At 38.2% G+C, this 23,982-nt stretch overlaps 1 protein-coding gene across 2 annotated transcripts in view; it reads left to right on the top strand.

Moving 5' to 3' along the window:
- ELAC2 (elaC ribonuclease Z 2) overlaps positions 1 to 23,585 on the top strand; it is a 60,799-nt gene extending 37,214 nt beyond the window's left edge. Inside the window, exons 13-24 of one of the 2 annotated variants that reach the window (XM_069076816.1) lie at positions 6,050 to 6,188; positions 6,275 to 6,360; positions 8,254 to 8,372; positions 9,699 to 9,795; positions 13,082 to 13,220; positions 19,389 to 19,427; positions 19,574 to 19,683; positions 20,450 to 20,549; positions 20,626 to 20,746; positions 21,040 to 21,118; positions 22,368 to 22,512; positions 23,032 to 23,585. In XM_069076816.1, coding sequence (XP_068932917.1) covers positions 6,050 to 6,188; positions 6,275 to 6,360; positions 8,254 to 8,372; positions 9,699 to 9,795; positions 13,082 to 13,220; positions 19,389 to 19,427; positions 19,574 to 19,683; positions 20,450 to 20,549; positions 20,626 to 20,746; positions 21,040 to 21,118; positions 22,368 to 22,512; positions 23,032 to 23,268 — 1,411 coding nt within the window. In that variant the 3' untranslated portion in view covers positions 23,269 to 23,585. The remainder of the gene's footprint in view (positions 1 to 6,049; positions 6,189 to 6,274; positions 6,361 to 8,253; positions 8,373 to 9,698; positions 9,796 to 13,081; positions 13,221 to 19,388; positions 19,428 to 19,573; positions 19,684 to 20,449; positions 20,550 to 20,625; positions 20,747 to 21,039; positions 21,119 to 22,367; positions 22,513 to 23,031) is intronic. The other variant, XM_069076817.1, reaches the window with a different exon arrangement.
- Positions 23,586 to 23,982: the final 397 nt, after the last annotated feature.

The raw sequence follows: 23,982 nt of genomic DNA, 5'->3' as shown, positions 1-23,982 counted from the left end.
CAGGTGCTCTGTTCCCTTGTGACTGACTGCATGTGCTCACCTCAAGCCCTGGCGCTGTAGCCCATAACTGCTGTGGGTAATAGTGTTGGTAGTCAGTGCCAGCAATAGGTTCCTTGTAATCTCTTTCTCATCAGTTGTCCATTACAGTCTGTGGGCTGAAAGCTCCCAAAGTTCCTGCAACCACTGTCACTGCCACTTCGAGAGGCACCTCTGTTTCTGCTGCTGCCTTGGATTATGTATGTTTTGAATTGTGTGTGTTACAGTTAGGTTCCCGCCCTTCCCCCCAATGCCATAGACTTCTGCAGACCTCCCAAATTGTGTTAGGCTGGAAAAATGTCTCACCCTGGTGTTTTGTTGTTTCTGTTGATTCAGAACTTGGTTTCAGGTATTATTTTAAAGTCATTTGGAGGGGGGATTTGGGAAAATTTGCCACATCTCCATCATTTTGGCTACTTCCCTCCAATTAATTTTTAATGTATGCTTCCAAAGCCCTTTATTAAATGTAATTTTTATTTATTATGTTTAGAAAAGGGTACATGTAATAGTTTTTATTTTTTGTATTTATTTGTGAGGTTTTTATGCCCTAATACATGGTCAATTTTTGAATTTGCCACATATAGCTAAGAAGGTATATACTACTCCTTTCTATTCCCATACGATAGACCCAGAGGTCTATCATATCTAACTTAATTAAAGTGGATAGAGCACTGGCCCTGGAATCAGGACCTGAGTTCGAATGTGGCCTCAGACACTTATTAGCTGTGATCCTGGGCAAGTCACTTAACCCTGATTGCCTTCCCCCCGCAAAAAAAAAAAAAAATTAAAAAATAAATAAGCTGTCAAATATCTATTTTTACCATGTTACTTTAAAAATTCAATTTGTAATCTAACAGCATCCAGATTTTTGTAAAATTGTTTTTTAGCAGCATTTCTGATGCCATGATTTCCCAAATTTCACAATATAAAAGAATTTAGAAATACAATAATAACTACAGTATATCATGTATTTAAAACATGAAACAAAGCTTATTACCAGTCTGATGATGTAAATTCAGCCAAATGCATTTCCAGATTGTCTTATATGGAAAATCATTAATCATATTCCCCTGGCCTTTTATACTAATCACATTTAAACCCAGTGTGCAATTCAAGGAAAAAAAAATTAGTGAACATTTTTATAGTGCTTTTGTTGTTCAGTCATTTCAGTTGTGTCCAACCCCGTGATGTCATGTGGGGTTTTCTTGGGAAAGGTTCTGGAGTAATTTGCCATTTCCTTCTTCAGCTCATTTTACAGATGAGGAAACTGAGGCAGACAGGGTTCAGTGTCTTGCCCAGGGTCATATAGCTAGTAAGTGTCTGAGGCTGGATTTGAGTTAGGAAGAGCAATCTTCCTGACTCCAGACCTGGCACTCTTATCTGCTGTGCCACTTAGCCACCCCTATATACTGTTTACCATATGCCAGTCACTGGGTTTAAGCCCTCCACAATCATCACTTTGCTATTCACAGCAAGGGAGGATGGGTACCAATGTTATTTTCTTCTTTACAGATCTGGAAACTGAGGCAAACAGAAATAAGATAACTTGTTTAAGATCACAAAGCTAATAAATTTCAGCATTTTATTGTTGGTCAGCACCTTTATTTGGTAACCTGATTTGAGATGAGAGGGGTTAATGGGGTCAGAGGGAGAGGTTCTCAGAGTTGGGGGATTCACAAGGGATCTCTGAACTGGGATTGAAGACCTAGGGAGTCCCTGATCTGGGATAGGACTCAGCTGAGCTGTTTATTTTTTTTGGGGGGGAAGGGGATTCTTTTTAAAACTTCTTTAGCTCTTCTATGAATTCTTCTTGGCTTTCTGTCTAATCTGCATTTTTTCCCCCTGAGGCTTTGCTTGTCAGTGTTTTCACCTAGTCTTCTAAGTTTTTGTCTTGAGCTTCCCTGTCACCAGATTATTTTTTTATGACCATGTCCTTTTTGAGTTGTTTGCTTTTTTTCCCAGCCTCTTAGACTCTGCTTTCCCCAGTAGTGTGGAGGAAACATGGTCTCAAAGCTTCAGGCCTTTTTTCTCTGCTTTTTTCACAGTTAATTCTTAGAAGTCTGTAAGTTTTCAGTGCTTCCAAGGTGAAGAGAAGATCTTTCTCATCTGGGGGGAAGTGTGGTTACTCCTTTCCTGCTCTCTGTAGTAGTCCTAACTCAGGTAGGGCCCTTGTTTTCTCACTATCACAACTTTCTTTTCTGTTACTGTAATCCATATACAGGTAGGGTATTCATGCTCCCTTCAGACAGCAAGTACTTCTTTGCACTCTTGTTCTATGATCTGGAACTGAGTAATGGCGAATGGAGTTTCTAAATGGTTCCTGGTCCTACACCCATGCTAGTATATGGGTTTCCTGTAATCTCTTGTGAATTCTTGATCTTGAATTGGTTAATTATGGGCTCTGCATACTTCTAGGGAGAATGTCTGTCCTTAGCTTCCATACTTTTACCTCTTTCTGCTGCATTCATTGCTTAGGCTGAAGGCTTGTAACTTTTCAGAGCACTCCAAGTGATGTGATCTGGACCAAAGTCTGTTCACTGCTCACCTCTTGGGCCTGATCTCTGCAAGTTCCTAACTCAGGTTTTGTTCTGTTGTCTTGTCCCTTTGGGGGAGTTTTAGTAGACTACTGCTGGACTGTAAAGCCAAGCATGAGCAGCTTTCCAGAAGACTGCTGCTGTGAACAGCTTTAAGGTTCTGATCACACAGTATAGTGAACTCTCTATTCAGTAATAAATTTAAGACAAAACATTCACTGAAACCAAAGTACAGCATTCACAATATTATAACATGACAATTTATCACTGAAGTGGCCACATAGTTCTCACCAAAATGGCCATATAGTTTTAAGCAAAAGATCTTATCATTCACTAAGTGCTTAACTCAGTCATCCTTAAGGAGCAAGCCTCTTTAAGGGACACAGAGTTCTCTGCCCCTAGGTCACGTTGTCTTAATCTCTCAGTCAAAAAGTCTTTCTTCTTGATTGGAGATGAGTTTTCAATCATCCTTAAGAGGTATAAGGTACAAAGTACAAAGTTCTCCCACCCTTGGGCCACAGTAAATCATGATCTTCTCAGTCAGCATTAAGTACCCAAAGAGAGGTCTTTTTGTCTTGACTTGAGGCTGTCTCCCAGATTCTGTGGTTCTTCTTCCATGGGTCCAGCTCCTGCCTGAGTCTACCCAACTGTCACCTGGATTGAAAAGTAGGCAGTTCACAGCTCCTTGTCCAGCTCCTCCTCCAGTTCCTTGTCTGGTTCCTGTTCCATATTGAAGCTCACACTGTCCAGTCCACCTCAAGTCCTTCACAGTTTCTGTTCCTGGGAAGCCAAAGCTTAACAGAGCCAAAACAACCCTTATACACATTGCCTGCCCCATCATCAATTCACTTTCTGTCTGTGAAATCAACATAAACCCACAAACAAAGTCTGAGAACTCAACACAAATTGTCAGTATAGTCCCAGGGCCTCTGAAACCCTCCTCCAGGACTTCTGTATCCTCTTTCAGGGCTTCCAGTAAGGTTCCAGGGCTTCTGTACAAGGTATTACAAACACAAATCAACACAGACAGAACAGACAACAGAGTGCCGGGATACCACAAGTTTTCTCCTTCTCGACTCTGCCACCACAAGTGTTCCCTTCTCAATTCTGCTCTCTCCCAGCTTGTGCTCAGCTTTTTATTTGGTCATTAGCTCCTCCTTGGTCCACCCACCTCTTGTGTCCTTCCTGTTCCTGTCTTTGGCAAGTCCCTCCCACTGTGGGTTTCACAAATTCTGTTTCTTAACAAAGACTTGATATAATCACGGGAAAGGCTCAACTGATACAAGGCTCTAAGTACTTGTTTGCTTGCCATTACATGGAATCAGCTACTCAGTCTTCTGGGAGGCTCTGTAGCTTCAGAGCTACTGAATTGTAAGCTTCCCTTTGGTCTGAGATATCTGCCCTGGGTATTCCACTGCAGACTTACACCCTAAACTGTTGACTAGGCTCAAGACCCTATTCTGCTTCAGAGCCATGCAACTATTCTTTGTTTCCAGAACTATTTCCTTACAGAGTATGCAACAAATACCTCATTAGGGAGCTGGATAGTGCATGACATAAGTATCAAATGGTATATATTCCTGTACCTTGTACTACTTGAGGAACCCCTTGAGTTCTCTTTCTACCTTGGTGCCCAGGATCTCTTTCAGTTGCTGAGCACTGAAATGTTCTGTGTGGTGCTCTCCTGGCCAGACCACATCTCCAGACCTCTCCATTTCTGTAAGCTTCCTTGAACTGGAAGAATAACTCACTGTGATTTTTCTTTGAATTGCTTGATGAGAATTCAGTCTGGTACATTTTCTTGATCTTTGAGGAGTTGGTTCACTGAGGCAATTCTAATTGTTCACCATCTTGACTCCAACCTTGCCAAGTCATAGTTTAAGATTATAAGCCTCAAGTTGCTTGATATAGAAATATACTCTATCTTTATTTTCCTTGTGTTGGCAGGTCAGCTTTTTTCAAAGCTTTGCGATATAAGAGCCAAGGCATACTTGATTTTGTCTTCTTATTTATACATTCTTTATCAAGCTCTATAAGCATCCCTCCCACTGACCTCACAATGTGTATGAGAGCTTCCTCATTTTACTACTGGAAAGGCACCACACATCCTCCAAAGATTGTTCTTACCGTAGGATCTTATGATCCTATATTTAGCCAGCACTTCAGCCATAGTTCCCTGTCTTCACATCACCTTTCCCCTATTTAAAAAATTAACCATGGAACCACTGCAGACAACCCCTGCTGACTACACCAAAATATTGGGCCAGGTCTTAGCTCAGGCACATGCATTGGTTTGGGTCTAGGTCTAGAATGTAGTAGTAGAATTGAGAATCATAAAATGTAAATAAAACAACTTTACTGGTGATAAGGAATAAAAGGAATTCCTAAAGTGTTAAAAAAAAAAAAAGATAGAATGTTACTAACATAGAATAGCAACCCCACTCTGCCTCTGCCTTCACCAGACCCTGCTAAATTGTTCCCTGTGGAGCAATTGGAACCCTGCTGAAAATCTGTGACCCGACTACCCTTAAGCTGGACCGTGTATGCCTCAGGCAGAAAGTAAATCAGAGCCTTATGAAAATGACTAACCTGCCCCTTGAAAAGAGACCAAATCAGCTTACATAAAATACAAGCTTGCGCTCCTGTTCCCTCTCTCCTTGTCTTCATTCTCTTCATTCTTTTCCTAAAAATTAGAAGTGAATAAAGACATGGGTTCTTCTTTATCAGTGAAAGAGTTGAGATGACCAGTTGGGGATGTTGGAAAAGGTCCTATTCAGGTGCAGGCTGGACTAGACATAAAGTCCCTTTCTGATTTTGAGATTTTATGATTCATCTAATTCCTAACCTTCCTTCAAATCTTAGTTCTTTTATGAAATCTGGCCTTTGGTTCACTCTTGAACTCTGGTAAAAGTTTTAAAAAAGTTTCTTTTTTACCACTTGGCATTTGGGTATGTGTTGCCCGTCTCCCTATAGAAATGCCCTGAAGGAACCCTAATCCCCCATCCTAGTAGTGCCAACTCTAATGCAAATGCCTTCTACCATAATAGAATATTGATATATATTTGGTTTATGGTATCTATTAATTTTAGAAACATCCTCCTGACTACTGTTATTTCAGACTTATTTTGAATTAAATACCATGAGCTCCTTGAGTCAGAAATTATTAAAATTAACAGTGAAATTGAAGCAAGAGTAACTAAAGTCACCTAGTGCTTTGGACTCCTGCTTCATTGTTCTTTGATTGTTCTTTAACTCCTTATCTATTTTTCTCATCCCCTTTTATGTTCTTATTCTGCTCTGTTCCTTCTGATCTCATCTTCCTCCTCTTATTTCCCTTCCTGAACATACTCTTTTACTCTCTGCTCTGTCTTCTTTTCTCTGGTTATACCTTTTCCTTCGTATTCTTGGCTTCCCATTCCACTTTGATTCCATCTAATCTATGAGGTTACCCTTAATTACACCTTCATTTTCGTTTCCAGGTTTGGCCCTTCTACTCAGCATCTGATCTTGAATGAGAATTGTGCTTCTGTACACAATCTCCGTAGCCTTAAGATTCAAACTCAACTCAACCTCATTGACTCAGATATATTTCCCCAGCTTACCAGCTATAATTGCAAGGTAGAATGGCTATTCTATGATTATTCTCTCTTAATTGGTGATCTGAGGGTTTTCTTTTCCTTATTCTATATCTTTATCTTTTTTAGGAGGATCTGGCTACTTTCTCCCTGCCTGTAATCCGTGGTGAGTGCCTTCTGAAGTACCAGCTGAGACCCAAACTCCATTGGCAGAGGTATGTGATTCTGGACTCATCATACTGCATAACTTTGAGTGGAGAGTTGGAGACCATTGAAACCATATGGTTTGAGGCCGTAGATCTTTGAATCCTGCCATTTGATATTCTACATAATAGTTTGGTCTTTTTTAGAATAGTTTCCCTTTTCATATTTTCCTCTTCTTGGGATGTTTTAAGAGTACAGACAAATGACTTTGCCTTTCAGGTAATTAAGAGAAGGCCTCTGAGTAGTTGGATTGTTTCCATTGATGGTGTTGGTGTGGGGAGTGGTTCATGGTCCCTGAAGTTACTGAAAGAACTTAACATTCACTAAGGCAGTCTGATTTGTTCCTTTTTGTATCCTCTAAGCATGAGCTTGAGTACAAGAAGAATCTTATTGTCATGACCCTGAAAGATGTGCTACAGATAAGGAATATGTTGGTGGCACACCCACTGAAGCTAGGGGTAGGATTAGGGACTTGATGTATGAATTGATTAGTATAGGAAACTTTATGGAGGAAAAATCTTTCTGCCAATTTAGGTTGGCATCATCTTTACAACTTATCATCTTAGACATAACTTAGAGATAACTGAGCAACTCAACTCTAACATTTAACTTAGAGAGTGCTAGAGGTTGTGACTTGCCCAGGGTGATACAGCGAGTATTTATCAGAGGCAGGCTTTTAATACAAGTCTTACAGACTTTAAGGCCAGTTCCCTATCTACTACTTCATACTACCTTTGCAACTGAAACTGATAAGCTGAAATTGAGAATGTAAATTCCTACTCTTTAATTCAGTTTGTCAGCTTTGAAAATATAAAATATGGTAAGCTTTTCCTGCAGGATGAAAAAAAATGTGAGGACTTTGAATTAAGAGTATTCTGTGGTAACCAAAATAGCTAATAAAAATTTATAATACAGAAAGAGAGGCAGGTTGTTCAGGAGGTCTTAGCCTTATTATACTCTGATCTTGTTTAGACTTTACCTTGTGTTTAGTTCCAGATGACTCATTTTAGAAAAGATGTTATACTACAGAATATTCAGAGGAAGGTGAACAGTATGGGGAATAACCCTGGAGATAATACTATATTGTTACTTTGAAGGGACTAGGGGATATTTAGGCTAGATAAGAGAAGACTTAGTAAGACTTAATGAAAGACATGATAGTTGTCTCCAGAGAGTGCGAAGAACACTGAATTTTAAGTGAGGACCTAGATTCAGAGCCCAGCTCAGATTCTTAAAATCTCTATCAAATGGGCAAATCTTTTTAACTCTCTGGCCTTAGTTTCTAATTTTGGACTAGAGGATCTCTTCAGTATTTTCTTACTCTAAATTCTGTCATAACATGAGGAATATTTGAAAAACTAATGTGAAGAAGGGATTTTAATTGGCCCCATAGGGGCAGAACTAGGATGAAGGTTAGAAGTTGAAGAGAGACAGATTTCTGCTTGCTGGAAGGAAAAATATCCTAATAATTATAACTATCCAAAAATGGAAATTCCCCTTTACTAGAGGTCTTGAAGAGCTGACTGAATGATCCTTTTTGGGGGCTTGATGTAGAGGTGATTTGTGTTCATGTCACTTTGCTGTGTCAAGTGAAATAGGCTTACCTGGCCAAAGCCCTGGAAAACTTGGAGAATGTTAGAAGTAGTTTCGCAGGTTCAAAGCTGTAAAGAGAGTTGTTCCACCGCTTTTCTTTTAGATGAGAGATATTCCAAAGAACAGCATAAAGAGATTATTTCTTAACTGTAGTAATTTGGTCAAACTCCAGATTAGAAAGTTTTCTATAGATTATTGTCAAGCCAGTCTTTCCAGACATAAGAATTGTCATTGCCAGCTAGCCCATCCTACCCCTCCGTCCCCTCATCTCACCCCCGTTAGCTAAAATGAATTTGTTTTTCCTTCTCCAGGGATTCCTGTATTACTTGCAACCTTGATGAATTTGTGACTGAGGCTCTGGATTTACCTAATTTTCAGGAAAAGGTGCAGGAGTATAAGGAAAACATGCTGGACAGCGCAACACTATTAGGTAAATAGAAGCTTTCATCTTAATTTACATTCTATAAGTATCTTTAAAAGTCTTTACAGAGTAAAGATTTTGTTGGTACCTTGTTGATTGCCTAGGATGGTCGGGTGGATAGATTAGATAATTCATTGTATTTGAGTTTGGATCTAAATAGTCCAGTTTTCCTGTCTATCAAGTTAACTAGATATTTGATCTATTTTCACTGAATGAAATGATTCTGGGTAACATTAGAAAGCATTAACTTCTTGTCCTAACTCTACATGGAAGTGATTATAAGAACTTAGACATTTCCCCTCTCTGGGCCTCAATTTCCTCTTACAAAAAATGAGGACTTTTGACTTAGCAAGTTCTACCTATTAAAAATCATATAGTCATAAATTGTCAGAAATGGGAGTTTGTTTTTTTTTTTTAAGAGATTTATCTTTTCTGAAGTTTTTCATTGTACAGATTTGAAAACAGACTTAAAGGAGGGAGGTTCCATGCCATAGATCAGTTCTAGTGGCAGATCTGGTAATCAGACCCAGGCTCCTGATTCTTTTTCCAACACTTAAAAAAAAAAAAAAAACTTTGTCTCCTTATCTTGCCCAGATATTAAGACTACAATAGTTTATCAGGTGTTAGGGTTTTTTTTTAATTGTTGGATATGGGGCTTTTTTTCCTACTTTTTGAAAGGTTCAGGCTTCTAATTATTGTCAATTCATGATTTTCTTGCAGCAACTTGGAAATCTTAAAACTCTTTATTAAACTTTTTACATTTGTGTTTTGTGAAAATTTTATTCTACAATGATAAATATGTTTGGTTTTTAATTTAAAAAAATAGTCATGACCTAAGTAGTTTGGTCATGTATAAAATGATGATTGATAGCAGATTTTAATAAGCTACACAGAAGTTGTTTTTACATTTAGGAGAAAAAAAGTACTATTTCTGGTAGTAGTAGTAGTGTGACAGTTTGCTTGTATAATTTCACAGGTAACTAAAGTCTTTGACTGTTACATTTCTCATATATTGCCTCTTTGGCCATGAGAAAAAAACATTCTATGTGGTTATCATTCTGAACTGTCTTTGTTTTTAAAACAAAGATAGAAAGACAATAATCAGTTATGGGATTATTGTGTTAGAACCCCTAGTTTCTCCTACATTGAATAACTAAAACCAGTTCTGAGTTTAGGAAACTCTCATTCTTTCTCTTTACCCTGAACTTGACTTGTGAGTTTGATTTTTTTGAGGTGTGCTATCTCAGTTGGTTTTGAGGCTACTGTTGTGGATTAGGGCTGAATATTGTGTAACTATTAGGGAAAATGGGACATTTTCCTTGTACTTTTAAACAGGGAAAGGAATCCAGTATCCAGAAGTTATCTTCCTTGGTACTGGATCTGCCATTCCAATGAAGATCCGAAACGTCAGTTCCACACTTGTGAATATAAGGTATTGTTTTGGAATATTGAGGAATTTTTTCACCTTTTAATTTCTTTGGTAGAAGAGGCTCCAAAACCCTCAGTGATGAATATTGGGCCTGAAGGGATTCCTAATCATTGCACAGTACAGACCAGGTCAATTGTTTTCATTGTTCCTTCTTCCCCATTAGGGCTTTAATATGATGCCATGGCTATTAGTTCATCTGTTATTGTTAAATGTTTAGGTATTATCATTGTATATTCCATATACCTGACTTTGGGAACTGTGAAAAATATCCCCTCATGGGGAGTAGGGAGGGAAAGCTTAATATTTTTTCCTTATCTTGAAGCTTCATTATTGGTCCCTTCATCAATAGTGTAGTTATTGAATATAATTTTTTTCAAATTTTTTTAAAAATCTCAAACCTTATTTATTTATTTATTTATTTTTGGAGGGGAGGAAGGCAGGTCAGTTGGGGTTAAGTGCCTTGCCCAGGGTCACATGGCTAGTGTTAAGTGTCTGAGGCTGGATTTGAACTCAGGTCCTCCTGACTCCAGGGCTGGTGCTCTATTCACTATGCCACCTAGCCGCCTCTCAACCTTTTTTCAACATGATATAATATGGTTAGGTACATTTTTTTAAACAATACTTTCTTAAACAAAGTTAGTGGAGCATGTGCTGATATCCTTCAAATGACTAGGAAATTTAACCACAAATATAGTTATTTGGGACAGAACCCACAAGAAGGAAAGTGGCCACTTTTCTTGTGTGAGTATTCTTTGACATGACAACCCATAATGCAGAAAATCTATCTTGTAGATTATCCATATCAAGAATGCATGTATTTTCTGTTTTCTAAGAATTTTGCATTACTTATTCTCCATTTAATTCTAAGATATACTAAAAATAGCTGCTTGGCGATAGCACTCAATACTGTTTGCATTGAAGGCCTTAGGCAGGATTTCCTAAGACAAAATTTAGTGGCACTGCAGAGAAGATTCTTTTGTAGAACAAAAACTAGCCCCTTTGTTAAATGCCAAGTATTCCATTCTTCTGTCTTTAAAAGTAAGAGGACATATCAATAGTAAAAGGCAAGTGCAACATCATAGAAAGCTCTGGACTTGTACTTAAAAGATCTGGGTTCAAATTTCAGTTCCAGCATTTTCCTTTGAGCAAATAATTTATCACTGTGAGCTTGTTTTCTCATTCAAAAAAATAGGACTATTTTTGGTAGTCTACTTCACAGGGTGCTGGTGAAATAGTAGTGTATTAATCAGTCAGGAAACTTGGTATAATAGTTAGGTGGCACAGTGGCTAGAGTGCTGGTGCTGGAGTCAGAAAGACGTGAGTTCAAATCCAGTCTCAGACACTTAATTGCTATTAATTGCATGATCCTGGACAGACCACTCTGTTTGCCTCAATTTCCTCATCTGTAAAATGGGAATAGTAGAGTTTTGTAGAATTGTAGAGTTTTTGTGAAGCTCAAATGGCATAATAATGGTAAAGTGTTTAGCACAGTATCTGGTGCATAGTAGGTATTTAATAAATGTTTATTGACTAATTTAGAAAATGACTCTCAAATGATGAATCAGTTATTTCTAGCTTGATAAAATAATCACTTTCAGTTTCTGTAATGTTGTTGGGTACTGATTTATTTCCTTAAAGAAAGGAGTTTGTGTTTTGTAAGTATAAGATTTTTGAGTGTTCTAATCTTTGTTCTTTTTAAATTCTTAATCCTGAGTCATATTTTCCAAAAGGTTTTTTTTGCCATTTTTTTTCTGTGTCTACCTTTTGCATGGAAATTTCTGATTATCAGGGTATATGTTTTGATTTGGAGAATGTTACAAAATCCTTTGTAGAATTTTTTTTTCTTCCTCTTCAGTCTTAAGAGAAGATGTACATAAGCGTCAGTTACATTCATGGTGTTTTTCTTCATAACTGTAAGGCAAGAGGGTCAAGTGTCCCATAAAATGTTTCTTGTTTTCTTGGGGTCAGCATGTAACATACTCCACCTAATTTATTATCTTTCTCTCCTAGGCCATAGAAAGGCTGGTGCCTTCGCTGCAAAATTATCTAAACTTTATCCAGTTTATTTTTTATTTGCACATAAGCATTTACATCTTATCTCCCCCATTGGATTGTAAGTTCCTTGAAGGCGGAGATGCTTTTGCTTTTCTTTGTAATATCAGTTCTTAGTGCCTGGTACATAGTAGGCACTTAAATGTTTGAATAAAATTTAATGTTTATTAGAAACTTGAAGAGGGAATATATCTAAAGGTAACCTCTATAGACTCTGTGTCTTTTTTCTCATGCTGTTTCATTTGGGGACCACTATCTTTTTTTTGTTTTTTGGCCTTTTTTTTTTGGAGGGCAGTTGGGGTTAAGTGACTTGCCCAAGGTCACACAACTAGTTTTTGTTACATGTCTGAGGCCGGATTTGAACTCAGGTCCTCCAGACTCCAGGGCTGGTGCTCTATTCACTCACTGTGCCACCTAGCTGCCCCTACTATGATTATCTTGAACAAATGAAATAATATATAAAATGCTTTGCAAATCTTGAAGCACACATAAATATGAACTATTGATAATTATTAAAAGGAATCCTCACAACTTTTCTATGTAGTAAATAAAGATAAAAGATATTTAAAGAACATTGTTCTGGGATCCTCATGTTTCTAAAACAAGGGTAGTCCTCTATTAGGGGTGCCAAACACACCCCAGGCCACCAAAGTTCAAAGTGTTGCCCAAACTACATTAAGATGTAATTGCAAATTGTTTAACAAAATAAATAAAAAATACAACACAGATAATTTTAATTTATGGTTTAATAAGATAGTGTGTAGCCTGCCCCACTTAGTTTTTATTTAAACCTTAGAGCACAGTTCAGTTTTTATTTAAACCTTAGAGCACAGTTCTACCTTTCTTTTCTTTTCTTTTTTCTTTTTTTTTTTTTTTGCTTTTTGGAGGGGGGAAGGCAGGGCAATTGGGGTTAAGTGACTTGTCCAAGGTCACACAGCTAGTAAGTATTAAGTGTCTGAGGCCGGATTTGAACTCAAGTATTCATGACTCCAGGGCCGGTGCTCTACTCACTGCGCCAACTAGCCACCCTACAGTACTACCTTCTTAAGAAAAATTTACTCATTTAAACCTTAGAGCACAGTTCTACTTTTTTTTTTTTTTTTTTTTTTTTTTTCTTTTTGGAGGGAGGAAGGCAGGGCAATTGGGCTGCTCTACAGAACTACCTTCTTAAGAAAAATTTACTCATTAACATTTTTTTTTCTGTTGGTCCCAAACCTTGTGGTATTCTTCTTGGCAGCTCTGACCAGTCTCTGTTACTGGATTGTGGGGAAGGCACCTTTGGGCAACTCTGCCGCCATTATGGGGATGAAGTGGATAGAATCCTCATTAACATTGCTGCTGTATTTGTGTCCCACATCCATGCAGATCACCATACAGTGAGTACCAATCTAGAACCAAGCCTTCTGTTCACTGGTTCAGGAGCCTTTTTGTTGTAACTTACTTTTCAATTTTGTGTCCATATTATTTTTTCCCCTCAATACAAATTCTTTCTTAGGACTCTTTCCCCATCCACTCTTCCTAGAAAAAGACCTCTTTTTCTTGACTCTGTGTTGTTTGTGAACATTTGCTGTTGTGTTTCTTTTATAGTATCTCATAGTTGGAAAGGACCTAGTCTAAGCTTTACCAGAGCAAAAATTGCTTCTTAAAATATACCTGACAGGTTGTCTTTGCTTAAAGACCTTTAGTAAGGGAATACCTACTGCTTCCAAAGCAGATCATTTCCCTTTGAGGATAGCTCTAACAGACCTAGATTTGCTTCTTTTCAATTTCTTCTTGCTGCTTCTTCTTATCTCTGGGGCCAAGCATAGTAAGTTTGTTTATATGTTATAGCCTTTCAGTTTGCACAGAACTATTATGTTTTTTCTAAGTTTTCTCCACTGTAGACACTAAATATTTCCAGTAGCCTTTATTAATATTTCCATGACATGAATTCAAGGACCTTCCTATGGTCCCTCTCCAGCTTATCAATGTCCTTCCTAAAATATACTCCTACTCCTTGAACTCTCATAACCTCATTATTTCTAGATAGTGCCACTCTGATTGCGTCCAAAAATGTTTTCTTGACTGCCATATCATATTGTTAAGTAATATTGAGTTTACGGTTCACTAAAATATCGAGATCTTTTTCAGACAAATTGCTATCTAGCTCTCCCCCACATTGAAGTTGTGAAATGAATTTTTTGATCCTAACTGTACAAGTGTACAGTTATCCCTATTAATTTTCATTTTATTAACTTCAGTGTAATATTCTGTTAGATATTTTCTTTATCCTGCGTCTGTCATTGATTGTCAGCTACCCTTCCTAGCTTTGTGCCACTCGTAAATTTGATAAACACACCATCTCTGTCTTTATCCTAGTCACTGATTAAAGTATTAACACTTTATAGCATAGTCAAGCATAGATTCTTGTGATAGATTGGTTAACTTAATAAACTTGTCAAAAAAATAATTAGGTTAGTCTTTCAGGGCTTATTTTTGATAGCCATTCTGTTCTTCCTAACATTTTTTTTTTCCCCACCAAAATGCTCTCTACCATGATTTCCATGATTTTCTCATATCAGGATACCTTCTTAAGGTAAACTGCTACTCTGCCTCCTCTTTTATCTTTCTTATTCTCTTTGAGTTACCAGTATGGTCAAATTTGTCTCTTTACATTGGATCCCCTAGTACCTTTTGCTTGTTGCCTAAGTTTTGGGCATTGACATATAAGACATTTGAAACCAAAAGTTTTGGTAGTATTGTACCTTCCTTCTTGGATTTTGTTGTGTGTGAACTACTGAGCATCTCAGTTGTTACTGCTCCTGCATTGTAGCTTCATTCTAGGATATCTCACTAACTTGGTGGATGTACTATGCAGTTTTTATCTTCCCTCTTCCCTTTCAGTTTAAAGCACTTTTGATGAGATTTGCAAAACAGTAAACAGATTCCTTTTTACCTGCCATTAGCTATACCCTGACCAGGAGCCTGCCATTCCTTTTTTTAAAACTGTGCTTTAGAAATTAAAATCCTTTTTCCTGAAACTACTCTCTTGAAGAACTGCTCACTTCCTGAATTTATTAGGTACATCTGAATTTTTTGCCTTTGTTCTGCAGCAATGATGAAAACACCATCTGTTCTAGGTTAGAGGTAGCTGCATGGAAAAGTGAATATAATACTGGGTCTTGAGTCAGGACGAAAGACCCAAGTTCATTTTTGGCCTCTGGCACTTACTAGCTTTGTGATCCTGAAGAAGTCACTTAACTGCTCTCTGCCTCAGTTTCTTCACTTGTAAAATGAGGATAATAAAAGCACCTACCTTGCAGGGCTGTTGTAAGGGTCAAATGACATATTTGTAAAGCACTAAGTACTGTGTCTGGCACATAGTAGGTGCTTAATAAACATTTGTTTTCTTCCTTCATGAGCTCTTCTTTTTTTTACATAAGACAACCTTGTAGTCTTTAGTATTGCTTTCTAAGGCAGTATAATTTGTGTTCCTGTGAATCACTAGAACTAAATCATCTGCTTTCATAAGTTTTATGAAGTTCTCTGTCATATCCTGATATATGTTTCCTTCACCAGTTATTTCTGCTCTTTTCTTCTTCCTCTGACCTTTACTGTATAATCTCTCACCTGGAAGAACATGTTGGTCTATGCATTATTCCTTGGAGGATAAGCAACTGCTTTCTAATAGAATAGAAACTTTCTGCTGTCACATAACGAAGTGCATGATAGATGCTTCGTTAGTTAGTTCATTGATTGATTTCCCCTTCCCTTTTCTTGGGAAGAAGCTTTTGTATCTTTTTGTTAATTCCATATACTCAGTGTTCCTTCTTTCCTTTTTCGCTGTGACATTATCTCTTCCAAGTTTCTAGTGCAATTTAGTATTCTGTGCCTCTTTTAGATTCTTAAAGGAAAATTTCATTCTTCAGGATGATCTGGGGAGTGATGTCTCTAAGAGAGATCAGCCTACACTTTGGGCATAGATAGTTGGCATTCTGTGATAGCTAAGTGACTGCTTTATACACTTAGTTCAAAGCAAAAATTTTCCGTGTTATACATTCTTTTTTTTTGTAGTTTATTTATTTTATTTTTTACTATATGTCATTCATTTCCACAAGATTTTGAGTTACAAATTTTCTCTCCATTTTTCCCCTACCCACCCCCACTACCCCACAACAGTGATCCCACTGAATATCCCCTCCCCCAATCTGCTTTCTCCTATGTCTTCCCCCCTCCAGCTCTCCAGTAGGGCATGGTAGATCTCTGTGCCCCAGTGCCTGTATATCTTATTTCCTAGTTACATATAAAATAATAATAATTTTATATATATATATATATATATTTAAAACACTTTATTTTAAACCTTTGAATTCCAGATTCTTTCCCTACCTCCCTTGTCACCTACCCTTACTGGGAAGATAACCAGTTCAATATAGGCTGTACATGTGTAGCTATGCAAAATATTTCCATAGTGGATATATTGTGAAAGACTGACTATATTTCCCTCCATCCCACCCCCCACTTGTTCTATTCTCTACTTTGATCCGTCCCTTTTCAAAAGTGGGTGCTTCCAACTTCCCTCCCCCTGAGCCTGCCCTCCCTTCCATCATCCCGCCTCTCATCCCCTTCCCCCCTACTCTCCTGTAGGGTGAGATACCCTATTTACTGTGCGTCATTCCCTCCGTAAATCAAATTCATTGAGAGTAAGGTTGATTCATTCCCTTTTGCCTTCCTGTTCTTCCCCTCCATTGTAACAGTTTTCCCTTGCCTCTTCTATTTGAGATAATTTACCCATTCTATCTCTGCCTATGTCATTATATTATATTCCTCTTTTACCTCTTACTTTCACCTTTTAAGTATCATCCCTTCCTATTCAACTAGTCCTGTACCCGCTGTCTATATATGTATACCTGTACACATATATGCACATACATATGTATTCATATGCCCATATACCCTCTTATATAGACATATATATGTAGAATTTATATATATATATTTGAGAATTTCTTGGATGATTTCTAGGTTCTCTTTTTGATCATGGCTTTCAGGTTGTCCAATAATTTTTAAATTATCTCTCCTGGATCGATTTTCCAGGTCAGTGGTTTTTCCAATGAGATATTTTACATTTCCTCCTATTTTTTCATTTGTTTGGATCTGTTTAATAGTATCTTGATTTCTCATAAAGTCACTAGCTTCCGTTTGCTCCAATCTAATTCTGAAGGAATGATTCTCTTCATTGAACTTTTGAGATTCTTTTTCCATCTGGCAAATTTGGCTTTTTAAGGCATTCTTCTCCTTATTGGCTTTTTGAGCCTTTTTTTTTGCCATTTGAGTTAGTCTATTTTTTTTTTTTTGTCTTTATTAATTTGTTTGCTTTTAGTTTACAAGATTCATTACCACAATTCCTGGATTTTCAGATTTTCTTTCCCGCCCCCCCTTACCTCCCCTCCCCCATGGCGGCATACAATCAAGTATAGTATCTGCAAATACTTTCACATTAGGTATTAGTCAGGTTATGAAGAAGGATTGTATCAGATGGAATGAAGAATGGAAAAGAGGATACAAAACCAAACAAGAAAAAGAAAAAGAGCAGGTAGTTTGCTTCAATCTGGGTTCAAACTCAGTTCTTTCTATGGATGTAGACATCTCTCTCCATCATGAGTCTTTTGGGGTTGACTTATGACTCTGGATTGCTGATAAGAGTGCGGTTTATCAAATTGGTTGTCACACATATGTTGTGTCTGTAATTATGTACAAATTCCTCCTGTCTCTACTCTTCTCACTCAGCATCAGTTCGTATAAGCCTCTCCAGGTAAATATGAAGTCCATCTGCTCCTCGTTTCTTATAGCACAATAGTAATCCATAACATGCATATACCACAACTTGTTCAGCCATTCCCCAATTGATGGGCACCCCCTTAATTTCCAGTTCTTTGCCACCACAAAAAGAGCTTCTATAAATATTTTTGTACATATGGGTCTTTTTTCCCACTTCTATGATCTCTTTGGGATACAACCCTAGAAGTGTTGGAGTTAGTCTATTTTTTTTTTTAAAGCAATCGGGGTTAAGTAACTTCCTCAAAGTTACACGGCCAGTTATTTCTGGGTGTCAGTCTATTTTTTAAAGGTGTTATTTTCTTCAGGTTGTTGACTCTCATTTTATAATTTTCTTGCATCATTCTCATTTCTCTTCCCAATTTTTCCTCCACTTCTCTTATTTGGTTTTCAAAATCCTTGTTAAGCTTCTCTATGGCCTGTAAGCAGTTTGTTCTTTTCTTGGAAGCTTCTGGTGCAGGAGTTCTGACTTCGCTGTCTTCCTCCTGTTCCATGACCCAATCCTTTTTGTCCAATGTCGTATTACTGTGCTTGCCTTGCTTCCCTCTTTTGCTTGTTGCCACTCAATTACTTGACTTTTGGGCTTTTTGCCACAGTAGAACTCTGTTACCAGTGAGGGGAGCTGTGTCCCACTCACTGGGGTTTTTTCAGATGCTGGAGCTTGTAGTTGGGTGCCTTCTGAAGCCTCCCCACGCTCTGGCAAACTGGTCGTGTAATCCCAGGACTTCCACCCTAGACTGCAATCCAGATCCAAGCAGGTTAAAGCAAGAGCGATTACCCCTCAGACTGGTCGCTTGGTCCCCCTATAATCTGCAGGCCAGGAGCTCTGAAGCAGCCATGTGGCGGCTGCACGGCTGGGGCACCTCAGCCACTTCTCACCCTGGGGGCAAAGGCTGACCATGCTCCCCAATTCCCAGGTCCCAAAGTCCACACTACACTGACCTCTCACTTTGTTCTTAGCATCTATGTGTTGATAATTCTGGAAACTGCCACAGCTGCTGTGGCTGAAGTCCCTCCAGTCAATGGCTGGTTGTGGCCACCCTGAGGCTAAAACCTCCCGCTCATGCAGGGCTGGGCCCGGCTCCCAGCGTGCTACACTGGCCCCTTCCCCTTGGCCTTCCAGGCTGTCTTCAGTGGGAGTTTAGCTTCTCCGTGTCATTTTGTGGGTTCTGTAGCTCCAAAGTTTGTTCAGAGTCACTTTTTACATGAATTGGAGGAGGTGGAGGCGGGAGGCCTGAGGAAATCCTGTTTCTTCTCTTCCTCCCCCTCCCCCCCCCAGTTCTACATTCTTACTGGAAATGAGGCCTTCATTCTTTGCCTTTCTTTCTAGTAATAACCTTGGAGAATTGCTGTAGAAGTCTTTATTGCATTTTTATCTCCGCCTAGGTATAGTTTAGTGATTAACAAATGGATTAGAATTTATTTAGATTTAACTTTTTGCATTCTTTTCTTAAGTCTTACTTTGTCACAGATGTTTTTTGAATGTAGCTGGTATCCATTCAGCTCTGAGGATTGAGGATTTGGTGTATGAGTAGACCATTTCTTTTTCTTAGCATTCCAGTCGAAGCTAAAATGAGGCTGTCTTCAGAGTTGTCCCTTTAGAATTCAGGGGCTTGAGGATCCCTATATAGGATCCTCATGTGCTAGAGAAATTGAACTCTAAAGGGAAGGAGAAAAATTAAAAAAAGGTTTCCTTCTTGTCTCCATCTTTACCTTTTATTTTCTAGGGCTTATTAAATATCCTGTTGCAGAGAAACCGTGCTTTGGTGAGTTAAGCTGTCTTTTTACTGGCATCCTGAGATTCATTGATTTTATATATATAATCATAGGAAACACCCATTTCTTCCATTTCCATTGAGCTTTCCTGAAGATGCATCTATGCCATCACCTCCTTTTCTGTTTTGCTTTGCAGGCATCAGTGGGAAAACCATTCAGCCCATTGTTACTAATAGCGCCTACTCAAGTCATGACATGGATGCAGCAGTACCATGCCCATTGCCAAGAGATTCTAGATGCTGTCAAGTGAGTGATTAGCACCTGTTTATCCACTGACACCTACCATTCTTCTAACCTACTCCTTTTCAAGAGGCTTTGAAAAACCAGAATTGTTCATTTTTTGTGTCATGATAGGCTGATGAAGCCTATGAATCCTTTCTCAGAATAGTATTTTTAAATGAATAAATTAAAATAGATAGGATTATAAATTAAACCAGTTATGCTGAAATATAGTTGTTGTTGTTGTTTTTTGCTTTTTGGAGGGCAATTGGGGTTAAGTGACTTGTCCAAAGTCACTTAACAGCTAGTGAGTGTGTCAAGTGTTTGATGCCGGATTTGAACTCAGGTCCTCCTGATTCCTGGGCTGGTGCTTTATTCACTGCACCACCTAGCCACCCCGATGCTGAAATATAGTTACTCAAAGTATTTAAAAACATATTTGTGGACTCCACATTAAAAACCTATGCTGTAGAGCTCTTGAGTATCTTACTCTTGGCAACAGGAATCATTTATCTGATGGTTGCATCAGAACCTTAAAGCAGACACTGTGCAAACCTAGAACAAGTCACAAAATTTGAGAGAACTTGAACTTTTTGTTTTCCAAGCTGCTGTGAATTCAAATCCTTCCTTGCCTTAATTGTGCTGTCCCTATTGCATATGGTTTTCTGTGAACTTACCTGTTTTGCTGACTATGACTTGTGTATAATTTTATTTCTTAGTAAGTCTGTATGTTGACCTTATTAGAGTGAGGCCTGAAGCTTTAATTTTTTTTTCCTTTTTTTTCTCCACATAGTATGATCCCTGCCAAGTGCCTCCAAAAAGGAACTGAAGTCTCCAAACCCATGATTGCAAAATTGATTACTTCACTGCTAGAAAAATATGATTTGGAAGAGGTACAGAATCCGCTAGTTCATAGGGAGAAAAGTGAGGTAGTAGGGGCAGCAGAGCCCCTCATCTTTTTTCATTCAGTTTCAGACTTGTTTGGTTCAGCACTGTAAGAATGCTTTTGGTTGTGCACTGATCCACAAATCAGGCTGGAAGATAGTCTACTCTGGTGATACCATGCCATGTGATGCTCTGGTCCAGTTGGGTGAGTAATTGCACATAGGTAAGAAATTTGGTTGAAGTTGCTTCTGTTTTTAATGTTTAGTTTGATATTTTACTAGGGGGAAGAGAATGCAGGAACTTGATGACAGTAGCGTGTGCTTTAGTATCAGTATTGGATTCTCCTTGCCTCCTATTTTAAGTACCTCTGAGCCTCTTACTACATGCAGAGGCATCAGTGCCAAAGAGAAAGACTACTCTAGCCAGGGAAGTAAAAATAATGATGGTTCTCCTCTTTTCATAACAGGCATTTAGGTCGTGTTAACTTATTTTCCTTAGGGAAAGGCGCTACTATGCTTATTCATGAAGCTACTTTGGAAGATGGTTTAGAGGATGAAGCAGTAGAAAAGACACACAGGTAATTTGCTCCTTAGCTCTTTTCTGTTAAATGTGACCACTTCTTGATGAGGTGACTTTGTCTCAGTATCTTACCAGCAAGTATTACATTGTAGAACTGTGGCTAGTGGTTTGTATGCTACTTCAGCTTAAGGGGGTATTCTCTCTGGATAGGAATGAAAATGTTGAGAGAGAATTCAGAAAGCATCTGGCTTATACTGAACAAGATAACCCCTCTGCATCTCCCCAAAGTGGTCATCCAGCCTTTGCTTGAAGGTTGTTTTTTTTTAGGATGGCACTAGTTGTTAGGAACTTTTTCCTTACATGGAACCAAAATCTGCCTCCTTGAAGGTTCCCCTTATTGATTCAGCTCAGCTGTCTTTGAGGCCACACAGAACAAATCTAATTCCTCTTTCATTCGGTACCCATCCAGATATTTGAAGACAGATATCCAGAATTCTTAAAGTAGCCTCAGCTTTTTTCATTTCATTATTGAACAGTTGATTTGTGGAGTTTATGGTCCACTAAGCTTCTAGACATTTTTCATAGGAACTGTGTTCAGATCATGATTTTCTAGGCATATACTTGTGTAGTGACCCAGCAATGATACTTACCAGTTCTTTCATTTGGACCCATTGAAAGTCTGACCTGAAAGTTCACCAGTTACTTAGCCCTTGAGAGGGTTATAGGCTTAAAGTTTTAGAGATCATTCTGAAAATATCTAACCTTAAATACAATCAGGAGACAAGGACTAGAGATTGAAGGGAGGAGGCTAGGGTGATCTTATTGAATGTTTATTGAATTCTCAGTGTGTAGGGCACAACCTTAAATAATTTGATAATTTTAAACTGCTTAACTATTTTAAAAACAATTTACATACATTATTCTGGATAATACTTATAATAGCCTATGAGTGAAGTATTTTTATCATCCTCATTTTATATTTGAAAAAACTGATTTGGAAAGTTATATTGCCTAAGGTCATACAACTAGTTGGTAGGTATGAGAATGGAGAGCCCAGGTCTTCTAATTATAAGTCCAGTATTCTTTCTGCTATTATAGGTTCTGTGTTGCTTTTGTAGGGATGTGAAAGAACTAGAATACATAGTTCTTGCTTTTAAGGAAATTTAAAAAGTAGTCATAAAAGAAGATAATTAGAGGTAGCTGTTTTAAACTCGGAGGTCATTTTATTTTGAAAGTTAAAGATTTTAGATACCCTTTTCCTTCTTTTTCATTTTGAGTCACATTCTACTTCCTTCACTTATTTGCAGCACTACTTCCCAAGCAATTGGAGTTGGGGTGAAGATGAATGCAAAGTTTATCATGTTAAATCACTTCAGTCAGCGTTATGCCAAGATCCCCCTTTTCAGCCCTGACTTCAGTGAGAAAGTTGGGATTGCATTTGACCACATGAGAGTATGTATACTATGTGTTATGTAGTTGGTTGAGGATTAGGGCAGAGAATTTGCTTTAATGCTCTTCTGCTTTTTCTGAAACATAATTCCAAAAGACCTTTCTCTTTTTCTTTAATTAGCTAAGTTACTTATTATAGATTTCTCCTTATAGCTATATCCAGAATTAGAGCTTGCCTGCCTGTGGTAATAAATAACAGTTTGATTGAAGAATAGGTACTGCATTGGTTCTTAGTACACAATTCAGTGGTACTCTTTCATGGTCTTAAGGGAGAGGCAGTCAACAGTTGCCTTTTTTTAATGTGGCTAGATGGTGTGACTATCATCTGTTGCTATATAATGAAATTAGGAAAGACTGCATTCAGTTAGCTTCGGCTCTTCTTTGTAGCATCTTCTTTGTTAAGATCTCTTGGAACTGGGAGTAACGCAAGAGTATATGATTATTTTGTCACTGACTTCTACTTGCTCATACATTTTCTTTTCCTGAGCTGTATATAACCTTTCATTTCTCACTTCTCTCCAGGTCGACTTTGGAGACTTTTCAACAGTTCCTAGGTTGATCTCTCCTCTCAAAGCCCTGTTTGCTGATGAGATTGAAGAGATGGTAGAGAGGAAAGAGAAACGGGAGTTGCGACAGATCAGAAAGGCCACTATTAGTGCAGATGAGTGTGGGCATGATGATGGACAAGGGGCCAAGCAGGCTCATACTGGAGAAAAGAAACTTAAAAGCCCACCAGTCAAAAAGCTCAAAGTAAACTGAAGGCATCTACCATGGCCCTGGACAAGAAGAGGCACTCATCCTTCCTTTCCTTTCTTTATGGGGAAGTCATGAGTGCTGCTTGAGTGAAGTAGCATCTTCTTTTGCACTCCAGAAAAAAAATCCTGTTAACTTTGACAGAGCTACTGGGGAGAGAAAGAGACTTTGAAGTAGAACGTAATCTCTTGAAAGATGAATGATGTGATCTTTGTCTTTGTATCCCAGTGTTGGTCACATAATGCCTTGCAAATACTAGTAATGTTATAAATATTTCTGGAATTTAATTTAAAGAATGAACAAATAGAATCATATATACTTGATTTTTTGTTTTTGTTTTGTGTTTTGGAGGGCAATTGGGGTTAAGTGACTTGCCCAAGGTCACATGACTAGTTTTTGCATTGTCTGAGGTTGGATTTGAACTCAGGTCCTCCTGATTCCAGGGCTGGTGCTCTACTCACTGTACCACCTAGTCGCCCCATCATATTGTTGTTTTTTTGTTATCATATACACTTGAAACATGACTAGGTTCTTCTAAAAATTGTCAGAGAATTTTAAAAATTCTCAGATAGTCAGCAGATGGCAGGACAGGAAATATGATTTCCCCCTCAGGTAGAACTAATTCCTCTATGATGCAATGAGGGAGAGTGATAGTATCATGAATTTGAGTGTTGAAAATGAACTTTAGCATCCATGTGACCAAATCTGATCAGTAATCCA

This window comes from Petaurus breviceps, unplaced genomic scaffold (assembly GCF_028583685.1).
Source record: "Petaurus breviceps papuanus isolate PSGF00001 unplaced genomic scaffold, PetGlider_PUasm1.0 90925, whole genome shotgun sequence".
NCBI classification, from domain to species: domain Eukaryota; kingdom Metazoa; phylum Chordata; class Mammalia; order Diprotodontia; family Petauridae; genus Petaurus; species Petaurus breviceps.
The sequence above is the reverse complement of the archived record's forward strand: the minus strand, read 5'-3'. Positions and strand labels throughout refer to the sequence as shown.